At 33.5% G+C, this 16,110-nt stretch overlaps 2 protein-coding genes across 4 annotated transcripts in view; one reads left to right on the top strand and one right to left on the bottom strand.

The window, feature by feature from the left end:
* Positions 1-2,649: 2,649 nt before the first annotated feature.
* Positions 2,650-16,110, bottom strand: part of LOC126740739 (failed axon connections) — a 224,499-nt gene continuing 211,038 nt past the window's right edge. For both annotated transcript variants that reach the window (XM_050446897.1, XM_050446898.1), the window contains exon 7: positions 2,650-5,609. In XM_050446897.1, coding sequence (XP_050302854.1) covers positions 5,535-5,609 — 75 coding nt within the window. In that variant the 3' untranslated portion in view covers positions 2,650-5,534. The remainder of the gene's footprint in view (positions 5,610-16,110) is intronic.
* LOC126740746 (uncharacterized) lies at positions 8,298-10,431 on the top strand. 2 transcript variants are annotated; one of them, XR_007661984.1, is made up of 3 exons: positions 8,298-8,879; positions 9,584-10,053; positions 10,151-10,431. XR_007661984.1 is itself a non-coding variant. In XM_050446907.1 (3 exons), exons 1-3 carry the CDS (start codon positions 8,637-8,639, stop codon positions 10,396-10,398), a joined length of 765 nt encoding a protein of 254 aa, XP_050302864.1. In that variant the 5' UTR covers positions 8,306-8,636; the 3' UTR covers positions 10,399-10,431. The 2 variants fall into 2 exon arrangements, 1 of the variants encoding a protein (XP_050302864.1); XM_050446907.1 differs by having other exon boundaries at positions 8,306-8,879; positions 9,584-9,857.

The following is a 16,110-nucleotide window of genomic DNA, read 5'->3' as shown; positions in this document are numbered from 1 at the left end:
CTGTGTATCGAAAACCCACACATACTGGACAATACCTACACTTTGATTCCAACCACTCTGGTTCGACTAAAGTTGGAATCATCAGGTCTCTGTACAACCGAGCTTTAAATATCTGCAATAACGACGCAGACTTTAAGGCGGAAGTAGCACTTCTTACTAAAGATCTGCAGGAGAATGGTTATACAAAAAAACTTATCCAGAGGTCGATAACGAAGGAAACCAGAACCAAGCAAGATGATGTATCAACTGGGCTTCTCGCAATCCCCTATATAAAAGGTACATCCGAGAAAATCCGAAGAATTGTTAAGAAGTTTAATCTAAAAAACCGCCTTTAGATCTGGCAATACAATAAGAAGTTCTGTTTCCAAAACAAAACCAGAATCTACAGCAGACACCAAAAACTGCAGCTACCAGATCCCTCGTGAGTGTGGCGACTTACATGTTGACGAAACCAAAAGACCTTTGGCAGTTAGGACCAAGGAACATCGCAAATGGACGACCACTGGAGAAGTAGCCAGATCAGGTATAGCTGAACATGCTTGGAAAAACGGTCATAACATTCACTGGTCTGAAACAAAAATCCTAAGAAAGGAATCACACTGGCGAAAAAATAAATTTCTGGAAGCTGTCTACATAACGAAAAACCAGGGCGTCTTCAGCCAACCCAGTGTGGATGTTCCCAACATATGGAGACCTCTTCTAGCAGACGCTCTCTTCACGCATCATCAGAATTCACGCCTCATTGATGCCACTAATCATATATAAGCCTGCAGAATAGGAAATTGCTTTAGTTTATACTTGATAACGGTCGGAGATACCTACCGACCGAAACGTCGTGTTGTACCAAAAACAAAGACAATGTCAGTCCGACTACCTGTTTCTATATTACAATTGTCTACCACTTTCAAAAACATTTCTTGTATTATTGTTGCAAAATAAAATGTTTGTGCAATTTTTACGCAAAATCGATGTTCGATTCAAGCAGATACATACATATACATTTCCGAAAAAGTAGGAGTTGTAAAATTTCAAAATTTTTTTTTTTTTTTTTTTTAATGAGTCACCTTATATTTTACATATATCAATTTTGGATTTTACGGCAAATTCTAAGAAATATGATGTGCCATCATTTATTCAATATTATATGATTTTTTTTTATATTATTATGATTTTAATATTATATGAATTATTAAGTATAGTGGAACAAAAATTTCTTATTTTAACTTTTTAAGACCTGTGAAATGTCGTTAATTTTAAATAATCTCAACTGTCAAAAACAGTTTTTGTTTAAGATGACATAGAAAAAAAATCAGAAAGGAAAGTGGAATTTGTTTAGTTTTGGCACCATAGATAGCGTCCATAACCTCTTAAATTCGTCATTAATCTACTAATTTAAAATAATAATTGTAAAAACACCTTGAAAACAAAAAAATATTGATATAAAATATCTTCAGATTATTAGTTGCATTTTAATTTTATATATGGGACGCCACTGACTACTACGAAACCTCCTGAAATAAAACGTTTTTGCTTCTTCATTTTGGTCTGGTTAAACTATAAGTAGTTTTAGTTTAGTTTTAATCTTCTCCTAAAGATGCTAACATCGTAAGCGAGACACGTGTTAAGAGTAAAATAAAGAGTTTTAGTTAGTGATAAACCGTTTCTACCAACAGACATTTTACTACTTACTTTTTCTTATACATACTGGTGTAGTCTGAGCGTTTAAGCGATGTAGGAATAAAGCCACAATCTTCCAATAACACTTATATTTACAAATATCCCAAACAATAACTTTTGAATAAATAATAATTCTTAATTTATATAAGTCTTATCACTTCGAGTCGAACGAATATATTATTATATAATTATATTCTCTTAAGAATATTCCCTTTTTGTTATCTCGCCCTGCGAAATATATTAAAGAATGTTCCTATTGCCTCTAGAGATGAGCGATCCGGTGATTTATGAGGAACGGCGTGATTAGCGACTGTGATTCGGCAATCATCGTTCTTTCTTTTAAACGGTGACCGTGACCACTGTATTTTTAATATTTATATTTAAGGAGCCTGGTGGCGGGCGAACCGGGCTGTGGTTAAAAGCTGTAAAAATATCAGTCATCACTCATATGTTATACGCATTTAGCTTGAAGTCGTTCCATGACAATATACACTATTGGAACGGTAACAGGTATCTCGAAATCACGGGTCGCCGTGATATGAATATTTCAGTCACCGCCGTTATTGGCCATTTACAAATCACGGTGACAAAATCACCGATAGTGAAATATTGCTCATCTCTAATTGCCTGAGTCATTCCAAAAACATCCGATCGGGTGAGTCATGCCGTTGAATACTTTAAGTTACAGTGGTGGGTTGGGAAGGGTAGTACGTCACTGGGTACTTACTGTCCTTACTTTACCACAAAACACTTTTCTAATAATACCCCGACATTCTTTAATTCGATTTATCGCACAGAAACTTGTTTATCTATTAAACCAGCATTGGAACCATTATTTACTATGCATGTACATAATTTTGGGGCAGTTAGGTCGTCTTATAGCGATTAATGATTGATCACCTTCTCAAGATAAACGAAATTACAATAAACCATGAAAGATATCAGAGGTATACATACTAAATAAAAGCCTGATTAAAACTTAAAATATGAACTTATATTTATTCAATTATAGCATATTAGCATACAACACAGTTTTGAAAGTCGAACCTATTTTAACTAAAATTAAACTAAATAAAACTAAAAAAAAAAAATCTTGCTAGTTACTTGAGCTTTTCATAATTTTTTTTTTATTTAATGAGTTTAATTTGGCCGGATCGTTTTATGAAACAGAGAGCGTCGTCATTTGGAAATCATGTTCTTAATTGCAATAATTAAACCGCGCCAAATTAAACTGAAACCTAATAAAAAAAAAACGTTAATTTTGAAAAAATGGTCCAACAATTTTACACAGCGTAGTTTAAGAATTAGGTGGCCTTAAGGATACAAAAACTACTGAAGTGTTAATTACAGGTTATGTTTTATTTTTACCTATTTGGTTCTCTTATCAGTTGGTGGGAGTGTTTTTTTTTTAATAAGCAGTGGCGGCTCGCGAGTTTGGTTTTAGGGGAGGGAGCACAAAAATAATATTTGGGTGTACAAACATAAATATTGAAATTAAAAATGTATCTATTATACACATGTTTTAATAATAATAATAATAATAATAAGAATAATCTGCATGAATATATCGTGGGCGTACAAAGAAAACCCTGTAAGTCCACTTTTTTCAAAAAAATCGTTTTTTTGCATAGCCAAGTCCATTTAAATATAACCTATCATACTAAATGCCCGTTAAGTCCAATATAGTTCAAATTGAAGAGATACGTCTAGCTTCCAAGTTATTAAGTCCGGAGAGACTAAATATTATTCAGGAAAAATCTATTAAGTGCACTTAATTAATTTATAAATTATTTGACACTCACAAAAAAATCCAATAATAAGTTTAGTCCAATAAGTTTGCGGTATTCGAAATTGCATCCTGATATTATCGAATATAAATACGAACATAGCAGCGATTATAAGGTTATTAGAATTTGGGGAAAAGGTAGACCACCAGCAAATCCAAAAAAAATTAGAGAAACTATATAAAGGCCCTTTACCGATAAGCACAAAGAAAAAAGATCTTTTGAAATTATGCAAAAGTGGTGCTATTCCTTCGGAATTCCATGGGTGGTACCAGTCTCTTTCTACTGCAAAAAATATTGAAGAAGCCAGTATTGGAATTTCCGATGAAGAAACTGATTCCGATTCCGACAATGAGCCTCTTTCTCATTATCTTTCTTCAGAAAAACTAATACAGTTTATGAAGAAAAATCTGATAAGTCTCAAAAAATGTGATTAGTTTGTCAGCGAAAACCCATTAAGTGCAATTATTATTTAAAACGCTAATAAATAATTTGTATTAAAAAATAATGTATTTTAATTTAACCAAACTAACTCTAAACAGATGTTAGTACCCAAAAAATGCATTTAGCAAACATAAAAAATAAAATTGGATTTTACATAAAAAGTTTAAAATCGCTTTTTTCCACATTTTTAGTTTTAGGACTTACAGGGTTTTCCTTGTACGCCCACGATATATCTCATGCAACTATACGATCAGCTTACTTTGACATATTTCACAGTAGCCCATTTTCTCAAAGAGACTTTACTCATAAAAACGAGTCTGCTTTTCCACGCTGTTTGTGTTTGATTTATATTTAATACCGGCGTAGGACGTTCGTTATTCTAAAATTCCACTTTTGCTTCTAAACTTAAATGGCTAAAAACCAGTTTTTTCAAATCACGCTCATTGCTGTTTTCACAATCACTTAGACTTACCTCGAAATAGTTTTGGAGAATCGAGTTAATACGCATGGAAATATTATATTTAGGTAGACGTATTTAAAACAAGTATATTTCAAATAATAAAATATGGGTTATTGTATGTTGTGTGCGGATGTGAAAATTCTTGGAGGAGAGTTCTCCCTCACGAGCCGCCACTGTTAATAAGCCTTTTTTGATTATTCTTAATGTGCGTTATTAATTTTTTTGAAACTGAACCATGATGTTACTTAATTTTTAATTCTCGTTGCATTTTTGATTTTATTTTATTAAAAATTCACTAAAAAATCTAAAAATTATACATCATACACACACTACCCACTGGACTGATTCTTCACAAAAGCTTTTCTACGTTGATTTCTTTAAACGCGATGGTAAAAAATGTGGAATGGATATAATCAATGAATAAATGTACTACTTATGTATTACTAAATACGGAATATTAATAATGTCGTACGTATATTAGAGACTGCACTAACATGTAAAGTTACACACAAGATCCTTGAAAAACAATTTTAAATTTCAAGCGCTTTAATATTTTTACTTCATTTCGGGTCAATCAACAATGCTAAGACGATAATGTTTTTTTCACAATTAAAAATATATCAAGCCCTTAAAATTAAAAATGCATCAATTCTCAAGAACTTAGCTTAAAAATCTGAGAACTTTACATAACCAAGAAAGAAGCTAAGTAAAGTTCCTTTCAAACATACATGCTTACATTTAAAAACCTAGCTAAAATATTTATACAAACAATAATAATAACTAGCAGTTAATATAAAACTTTTATTAAAAAATCCATTATATTCATCAAGCTAAAAAAGTCTGCTATACTGGTATGGAGTGGAGTATTTTTCAATCAAGACAAATGCTGTAGAGTAAGAATTCTTGGGTTAACAATGAGGGATGGTTTATATACCATATAATGGCACTTTACAATAATAATGAAGTTCGAAAAGTTATTTTTACTCGTCTCCATTTCAAGTAAACTAATAAAAAAATAGATTCATGAACTTACAAACTAAATGTTGCACATAAATCAGACAATCAAGAGAGAGAGAGAGAACAATTTAATATAACTAATATATAATAGATGATGAGATTCCACAGAAAGTGATGAAAAGAAATAGATAGCAAAGGACTTAGTCGATTTTTTATTTCGCGGCTTCTTTCTCTTTATTTTCTTCTGATTCTTTGTTCAAAGCCTTGTCCTTTTCTTTGGCTTCTTCCTGTAATATTTAAACATATATTAATATTGTATAGAAAATTTACTGATTACTGATTTTCAAAATTACTAACTATACAGGGTTATTCACGACATACTACACGGAATATTTGCACGGAACTACAGTGTGAAAAAAAAATAAATTGGGAATATCAGAGGCATTCCAGACGTATCTTTCTAGACGTAACTTTTTATCGAACGATTTACCAGGACACTTGGAAAATGTGCCTTTAGAAGTAAGAAGAAACATGTGGTTTCAACAAGACGGATGCCCGGCACATTATTCTCGAAATGTGCGAGATTTTATGAACAGGCATTTTCCTAACCATTGGATTCGTAGAGGCAGTCTATTTTTCTGGCCACCACGATCCCCCGATTTAACCTGCCTTGATTTTTATCTGTGGGGCCGAATAAAGGATTTAGTATACAAAACTCGATCAACTACTCGAGAAGACACGATAGTCCGAATTCAAAATGCGATAAATAGTATACCAAGCGGAAATTGAGTCAGCTAGCAACTCCACCCAGAAGAGCTTAAACCAGTGCATTCAAAATAACGGACAACATTTTTAACATTAACGATAAAGTTATTAATTTATTTTTAACGTTTATTTTTAAGTTCTGTGTTCTTGTTTTTAGTGTTATTGCTCCTGCTGTTGTTGGACAGTTTTATTAAGAAAATATTTTCTCAATTTTTTTTTTTTTTAAATGATTGAATTGAAATTATAGAGAAATGTATCCTCTTTTAAAATATATAAAAATTAATATACCATTACATTTATTTTTTTTTTTTGAAAAAAACTCAAAAATGTGCTACCATTTAAGTTATTGCCATCTAGCGGCGACAGCAAAAGTCAAAAATTCAAAACCAAATAAGCATTTTGTAGTGCAAATTATGCTCTTTTATATGAGCTTAAGTCTGCTAAAATCGGTCAAAAGAAACGGGAGAAATCTTGGTTTATTTAAAAAAACAATTGAACTTGCCCCACCGCTTTATTTTGATAGATAGAATAAAACGTTTTAGACAAAAAATGTAGGGAAATGGTCAGTAAATATGAGAATGATATTACCGATATACTTTCATTAGACAAAATTCTATAAAAATCCCATTTTTCTACTTGGTGTTGGCTGTTACGCCCTCTAGCGGACGTTTGACAAACTCGAAAATAATTTCCAGCAATTTCTCTTGGCGACTTTTATCATGATTTTTTTTTCTCAAATCTATACGACCAATATCTTATGAGATATGGCCGCTCGCTACCCTTAACTGATCACCCGGTACGATAGGTTGCCAGGATTGCCTTATTGCTTTCCCATCTGGCGCAAAAATTTCAATTTTAAAACAACCGCCCAATTCACAACATTTGATCCGACTAGTGCGGTCTGTGCGGATATAAATCGTGATTACTTCCTTAACCGCTAAATAGGCGATTTCAAAGTCAACCTGACATTTGACAAACTATACATGGTATTCAGAAAAAGTAAAAAAAAGTTTTCGTGTACGTTGGGTTGCCTACCCACCTGCCGCGAAGGGTCCAATTTTAAAACAGCCCCATCTCCGAATGGGGGCTTTTCCGGACATGGTTTCATTTCCTATGCTCAAAATACTTGCCTATGGCGTCCTTACCTACCCTACAATTTTTGCCAAAGTTACCGTGGTCACCCTGTATACTGATAATAAGTGAAGCAAACCCACACCTATGTATGTAGTACGAAATGTATAGGACTTTCAGAAATTATACTACGCAGATAGAAAAAGTGATAAACAGGGGACTTCGTTTAATATGGAGATAAAAAAAGTCCCAATTTGACATTTTTTGAATCTACCTATTATAGTTTCCGAAAGAACCAAACATTTCCCACTAATTTTAAGTGCAGGGCATGATAAAGCGAAATTCAAATTTGGCGCCTTAATCGAATTTTTTCCCGCCATTATGACGTCACAAATTTATTTTTGTTTTCTGTTAGTACTACTCCTCGAAAATCAGAGGGCGCAACATTCATCGACGTTTTAGTGTTCAATTGGCTCTTATGGGAGTTTCCTATCTAAGTAGTATTAATCTAGGTTTAGTAAACGGATTACTGTCGTTCCGCCCTGGTGTTGGTTTTCTTTATGTGTTTTTGTATGTAACTCGTTCTTTGCACGTGGTTTTACTACATTTCGATCTAATAGCGCGGCTTGAAGTGTGAGGCTTTTTTGTGCAGCAAGGTTCATATTCTTTCTAATTATTTACTCTATCAAACAACTGGAGAATGAAATGTTGTATTAAATTTATTTTAAATGTTTTTAAATTAAATAAAGATATAGTTACAAATGTAGCTTTAGAAAAAAAATATAAAATTTTTATAATTCACAGATGGCAAACAACTGCGATCTTTTTGAAAGAGAAAATTTTAATACATTTATAACACTCAATGGCAAGTAGTTACACATTTTAATCCCCATGTAAATAATGGAATCCTTTATGTAACTAAAGTGAGGAATAGACAAAAGAGATAAATCATGTTCCTGAGTTGCGTGTTTAATAAGTTCAGACATTTGAGAAATTAGAAAGATGTCTCGTGAACAATACACACGGTTTCCAAAACAACAAGAGTTGGTAGGGTAAGGATTTGATTTTCAATGAATATTGGTTTGCAATGAGTACCGTAAAACAAGGTTACTTTGCCCTGAGCAGGGAAACTTTGCACCGAAAATGTAAAATTATATTTTCTGTAATCCTCCTCATAATTTTGTTCAGATATCTCTACTACCTCTAGAACACATAGGCAACATCGCAATACGTCACCAACGCGCGCGCGAATATCCTCCTGCGGCCTGTTTCATAAACCATACTGATAATATTAGCTATTAATATTAGTCTCATAAATTAATAATATTAGTATGCTTTTTTCTGTTTCATAAAAATATATATTAGACTAATAAAAGTGAAGACTAATAATATTATTTTACTAGTCAGCTGTTTACAAGTTAGTGAGGTTATGTCATAATTTGCGGTGCGGTTCCATTAAGTGGCGTTAAATTTGCATAATGTCTAAAATAAGAAGTAAAAGATCGGAAAAGCAAGTTAAGCAACAAAACTTTCTCCGAAAAATTAAAGACATGAAAGATAGTCTATTTGGACAGTTTTCTACCACACTGACCAAGGAAACAAAAAGATCCGCATGGATGGAAGTTAGGGACTATGCGGTTTCTATTGGATTGATTACATGCGAGAAAGACTACACCTACGTGCGTGATGCTACTTGGCCTAATATTCGGAACCGAACAATGGTAAGTAACTTATTACTTCCGCATTATAATCCGTTTGTATACAAACGGATTATTATAGTGTATTAAGATACACTATAATAATCCGTAACCATATAAGTGGTTTAGATATCTCACAAAGTCCTAAAACGTCGTAAAAGTCGGTTTAGAGGAAAAAAATCGTGTCTGTTTTTTTCTAAAAATCTAGTATGTGCGTGTTAAGTAATAACTTTTAAACGGCTTAATATTTTGCGTTGCCTATGAGTAAAAAAAGTGGGGTAAGTCGAATCAGATCCAGTTCATGAGCTTTACGTACTAAACGCAAAGCGTAAAGTTTATGAATTGGGCTTTAAGAGGAAGAGAGGAAAAATTTATTTTATTCATGATAAATAACGAAAGTGATAATACCATTTTTACCCAAAACAAAAAAAAATTGGTTTTTTGGTCCAAAAAAACGGGAAAAAACAATTTTTAAGTTATTTTTGGACAATTTTGTATATTTTTTTATTTTCTTATTTTGAAGGGATCGCATGATGGTATTAATTTCATTAGCATCCGTTTTTTTTCAATGTAGGCACTTAAAAAAATAGAACTTTATTACTCTTGCTCAGCAATTTTATTAAAAAAATATTCATGCAATTGTTTTATTACGCTACAATGCAGTGCTAACGCTCTAATTTAAAATAAAAACTATTATACTTTGTATTTTAATTGAAGATATTTTTTAGATCAAACTTGATAACGCAAAAAAAACTGGATCAGATGGCGGCCCCGATTCGAAACTTGATGACACCGACAAGCTAGTAATTGAAATAATTGGAAAAAACTCTCCAGTTATAGAAGGAATCAGGGTCGCGGATTCAATGGAGGATGAGGTTGTAACCCAAACTCTACCGACTAATACTGAGACATTACCTGATGTAACAGAGATAAAAGAGGATGTGGGAAATACATTTGAAGATGTCGTAAGCCCACCGCTGAAGTCCCAAAAGTTAACAAGAGGTTATTATCGATAGTTCCTAAATTAATTTTCAATTCCAGCTGGCTTTGGATAGAAGGCTACAGCTGGACAAAAATACATTTCCATTAGATAAAGACCTCGATAAAGACTGTCCTCATAAAAAGATTATTACTTATATTTTTTATTTTTCCACCAAAAAACTCGTTTATTTTTGTGCATAGAAAGTAACCTTTCCAAGTAAGTTTTCCAAGCGTGTATTTATCATTCCCTACACTGTCCTTTTTCCATCATTTGATTTGACCTTTTTACTAAAATTAATTGTTTTCGGTTGCAGGATGTCTTAAGAGAAAAATCATTGTCCAAAATTCCAATGAAACAAAATACCTCGAGGACCTCAAGAGAAAAAAACTTGAACTAGAAGTCCGAAAATTGGAGTTGGAAGTGTGGGATAAAGAAAGGTCACTTAATGTAAGTCACTGTAACCTTACAAGCCATATTGAAGAGCAAAAGGACACACAAAATATTACTGAATATATTTTAAATGAAGAAGGTGATGTAATCGGTATTAATGAAAAACTATGACTGATTTAAAAAAAATTGTTATCTATCTAAATAAAAAAGGTAAATAAAGAACAATTTTGCATTTAAAAAAATATATTGTAGTTTCTTTTATACGTCCTAACCTTTCTTTTATTGTCCTATATTTTAATTAATTATTACGAAAATAATTGTAAAAATAGTTAAGTTTCTCCTCAGCTCCTATATCTATTTCATCTTGTTCTTCTGCATCTATGTTGTCATCATTGGCATTTTCTTCCTCCTCTATGTTATATTGTTCGTTATCTGCTTTTGATATGTTGCAAAGAGTGACGCAACATTTTATCATTTCGCAAGCAAACACTGTATTTCTCAGTCGAACATAATTGAGGCAAGGAAATTTTTCTTTTAAAATGCCTATAGCACATTCAACTACTCTGCGAGTCGTTTTATGAGCTCTTAGAAATCGCATTTGCGAAGCGTCACCGTCATTTCGTAAAACAGGTGGAATAAGCCATGATTTAAGTGGATAAATGGAGTCTCCCAGCAATACAGATCCTGGAAATGGTCGCCAACCGTTTTCCATTCTTTGGAATAATGAACTAGTTCGCAGAACTCTCGCATCACTTACGCTACCAGGCCAGTTAGCGGAAACGTAGTAAAATTTTAACGAAGGACCACAAACAAGCATAATATTTAAAGAGTGGTTTCCATGGCGATCAACAAAAGCTGGTTCATGTAAACTAGGTGCATCAACTTTAATAAGTGTTCCATCAACTGCTCCACAAACAAGCGGCATACCAGCAATTTGTTTAAATTGATACATAACTCTTCCAATATCATCGGGCCAACAAACGGTTTCTCTAAGCAAGGTTCTGTTAATAGATAGAACAACTTTGTGAACTATACGGCATACTGTAGCTTTTGAGATGCCATGCATATCTCCTGCACTGTGATACTGCATGCCACTTCCAAGCCAATGTAAAGCAACCATTAGTTGCTGTTTCGGCGTTAACGCGTAATTTCGCCTTGTATCGTGGGCTAGTTGTTGTTCTATTCTGTTTAAAATTACGTAGAACTTCGCACTAGGTAACCTAAATCGTTCATTAAATTCATAAGTATCTTCTATATAAAAATAGGAAATTCGTTCCCTAAATATTCTTGGTCTTCTCACAAAAACTCTCTCTTCCTCGTCACTTGATTCAGAATCGCCCATTTTGTAAACTTTTGCAAATTAACTCTATTATTCTAACTCACATTATTATGCTAAAAACACTCATAAAAATACATCAATTTTATTAGTAAAATTTATGAAGTCTAGGTATTTATGAAACAGTTCTCAAATTATCCTAATAAAATGTACTAATTTATTAACCAATACGCTAATAATTAATAATATTATCTAATAAGTTTATGAAACATAAATTGATAATGTAAACTAATATTACTAGATTTTTGCCAATAATATTGGACTAATATTTTTTATGAAACAGGCCCCTGGTCGCCAGTTGTTTATCAGCAACCGTCCGAATATTATCCTAGAAATTCTATGATTTTCTGGCTCTGCAAAATCATATTGTGCAGAAAGTCCCGGAGTACAAAAATTCCGGTCCCAGAGTACACGTCTAAAGGCTTAAACAAGGATAGCAATAAAAAAAAAAACATTGTTTATATGTGCACTTATCACGTGGAATTGGGTATACTTTGCACCGCTCAAGTGGTCCGTCCCTACTTGTCACGTCCAAACTATTTTCATTCGCAAGAGTAAAAGTTAAATAGATAAATGGTTTTCAGAAAATGCCCAGACGTTATAAAAGGAAACCGGGATCTCGCAGATATGCAGACTACTCAGAAGAAGATTTGAAGGCATGTTTGTCAGCAATACAAGATGGCATGAGCACAAGAGTTGCCGCTGAATCCTTCAACATTCCAAGGAGAACTATTTTTTACAAATTAAAAGGAACACACGCTAGAAAAGCTGGATACCCATCAATATTCTCTTATGAAGAGGAAAGATGTTTCGTATAAAGCATTCATAGCCTTAGTGATTCTGGTTTTCCTGTTACTGGAATGGAATTGCGACAAATAATCAAGAGCTATTTAAATCGCAAAGGAAAAAAAATAACTCGTTTTAGGGATAATACTCCAGGTATCAATTGGGTCAAATCATTTTTAACTCGTCATAAGGACCTTACTGCAAGGATAGCCTCGAACAAAAAAAGAAGTAGAGCAGCACTCAATGCAAACCAAATGACTGAATACATAGAAAATCTAAAACAAACATTAACTGGTGTAGAGCCGCATGCTATTTTTAAATATGACGAGACAAACTTAACCGATGACCTTGGTCAAAAAAAGATATTAACTAAACGTGGTGTTAAGTATCCCGAACGAATTTGTAATTCCTCAAAGAGTAGCATTTCTCTTATGATTTGTGGAAATGCAGCTGGTGAGCTTCTACCTCCTTATGTGGTGTACAAATCCAAGCATTTGTGGGACACCTGGACTGAGAATGGTCCTCCTGGTACGCGTTATGCAAACACTGCATCTGGTTGGTTCGAATCACAGACATTTGCAAATTGGTTCAGCACTCTCCTATTGCCCAGGCTTAAAAAAATTCAGAGAAAGAAGGTCGTTTTAGGAGACAATTTGTCTTCTAATATTAATGATGAAGTCCTCGATTTATGTCGAAGACATGACATTGATTTTGTATGTTTGCCTCCGAACAGCACCCATGTTACACAACCGCTAGATGTCGCATTATTTGCCACCATGAAAAGAGCCTGGAGAGACATTTTATCTCAATATAAGGAAACTCATGTAGGGAGTAGATCAAATGTGCTTGAGAAACAGCATTTTCCAACGCTTTTACGATCATTAATGGAAAAAATTCAAAAGAATAGCGCTGAGATATTAAAGTCGGGATTTAGGAAATGCGGTATCGTCCCTTGCGATGTAACACCTTAGTTAACAACAACTAAGCAATCTAATATGACAACTGCTAGCGACACAAATAAATCAAGTTCGTCGAATATCGAAAACACTTTCATTAAGTATTTAGAAGATAAAAGACAGGAAGCCACACAGTTTAAGCCACGTAGGAAGAAGAAAATAACGGTTTCAGCAGGATACAGTATTGCCCATTCTGAAATTAGTTTAACAGATCTAACTGGAGCATCTACATCCACACCTCTTCAAGCTGTTGAACCAGAAATCGTAGATGATTCAGAGGAGGACACTGTTCTGGACGACCACTTTCCACTAGGCAGAGATTCATCAGATGATGAAGTAAATGAGATGCAAGAGATGGAAGAAGAAAAAGAATTTAATCAAAAACTCGTCTCAGGTTCTCTTGGAACAAATATTGTCGAAAAAGTCAAAAACTCTGGATTAGATGATGTTAAAAAAATTGTTGGTGAGTACGTTTTATTTTTCTATGAAGATCATGTTTATCCCGGAGTGATAACAGCAATAGAAAACGATGGAGCGATGATCAATGCTATGGCCAGATCAATAAAGTTTTGGAAATGGCCAGAAAGACGTGACGAAATATGGTAATCGTGGGACAACGTAATTGGCGCCATTAGCCCTCCCAAGAAAATGTCCAAACGAGGATTGTACATTGTCCTAGAATGCGACAAATTGTGGTGGGATTAGTTTCAAACGTTGTATTTTTACTATTATAATGTTATAATAAAGTTTGTTCATTTAAATTGTAGCAATTTTCTTTACTTTTACGCTTGTTTCATAAATATATGTAGGTAGGTAGATTTAAATTCACAAAACTTGGCCCACGAACATTTTTTCGCATTTAATTGGTGCAAAGTTTGAAATAATAAGGGTTTTCTATGCACCAGCAAGCATTTAGAAGCCAAATATTAATAAACTATTGAGTGGTGCAAAGTATGACTTTTTTGGGATATACTTTGCACCATTAATAAAACTAGGTTGTTCTCTTGGTTAGGCAATATACGTTACAAATAGTTATAATCAGAGTTATATTACAACCTGCTCAATTGATATTTATAATAAAAAGTTCAGATCTTCTTTCGAGTGACGTTACATCCTAACTAATAAAATAAAACTTAAAAAAATGGTGCAAAGTAACCCCGTTTTACGGTACGTGGATGTACCAGACACAATGACCGAACAGCTCTTTTTTGTAGAACAAAACAGGATTGAAAAAGATATTGGGTATAGAAGCCTCAGATTGGAATACAGTACCTTAAATGTGATTCCATTAAGGCAAAATAACGAGTCCGTGCAATAACGGGACGAAGATTCTTTCCAGTTACATTCACGCTATAGCAATCAAAAACCAGCTTCCTATTTAGACAGCTCCCATAAGAGTCAAATTTCAACCCAGATATTTAGAATCTTCAACAACCTTCAGTTCTAATCCCGGAAGCTCCAATCCCTTCTAAAATATTAAGGTTTAGCACATCATTGATGTGAATCAGGAAAAGAGTTGAGCCTAACACAAACCCCTAAGGAACACCACAAGTAATTTTGCTATCCGATGCTCTGCCCTTGATAGAGAGCGATTGTATCCTGTCTGATATATGAGACTTAATCCATGCAAGCTCAGCATCTTGGAAACCATACTTATAAAGCTTAGACAACAGTATGACTGACACAATCGAACACTTGTGATAAATCACAGAATTTCGCTGCCGAAAACTTAGGCTAGTTTAAAAGAGTTTTAAGAAAAGTACTCATAAAGTGAAAGGCAGCATCTGCAGTGCTTTTTTGGTGTTGAAAGCCAAACTGATTTTTGTTTAAGATGTTGAAGTTGGTAAAAAAACTTTGTGATGCGTATGTTAATTAGGCGTTCTACTACTTTGAACAGAGCGGAAAGCAATGAAATTGGTCTATAGTTTGAGGGATCAGAGGAGTCACCACCTTTGTGAACCGTTATTATGTTGCCAACCTTAAGGCAAGAGGAAAAACTTACCTCTACCAAAAGAGGAATTAACGGCAAGTGCACTGCAGAAAGAGAATTTTCAGGAAGCTCTTTTAGAATTTTTACGAAAATACCATCATATGAAGCATTGTGATTTGTCACCTTACTGAGAACTCTATGAATTTCAATTGAGTTGGTGGGTTGAAAATGGTACATTTACATTGGCTAGGTATAGGATCCTTTTTAGTGTGAATAGTCTTAGGCTGTCAGCTATGGAACAGCAAAAGCACGATACACAAAAACACGGCTCGAGTAAAGATATTTTCGTTCTGCACACTACTGTGTGTAGCAGAATTAATTTTAAAGCATGTAAACAATAAGCTTTGGCTTTTAGGGTTGAAAATTTAGTGTAAGTTTGTTTTGATGTACACATTTGTTATGATTTTAATGATTGTTTGTATATTTTTTATATTTTGATGTACACAATTATTTTGAGTGGTTACCACCTCGTATTATACTTTCATTTAATGTTAAGAATTGGTCTCCTGAATAACTCCTACTTCGCTCAATTTCAATATGCATTTGTTCATATCATTTTAAAAAATATTGTATTGACAACTGCCTTGACAACCCTTACTGAATTATAGCCCAAAGAATACATTTAAAAAAAAGATGCCTTGCCAACTTTAAATTTGCGATTAGCCAGTTAAACATTAAAAAATGATTGGAACGTAAAATATTAACATTTACTAATGCTAAGAAATGATAATTATTGAAAAAAAATTATATAAATCTGTTCTTTCATTACTTATCTTGTTTTCAGTCTTAGAAGTTTATTTTTAGTGAATATAGTT

The sequence above is a fragment of the Anthonomus grandis genome, chromosome 9 (assembly GCF_022605725.1).
Source record: "Anthonomus grandis grandis chromosome 9, icAntGran1.3, whole genome shotgun sequence".
Lineage (NCBI taxonomy): Eukaryota > Metazoa > Arthropoda > Insecta > Coleoptera > Curculionidae > Anthonomus > Anthonomus grandis.
The sequence above is the reverse complement of the archived record's forward strand: the minus strand, read 5'-3'. Positions and strand labels throughout refer to the sequence as shown.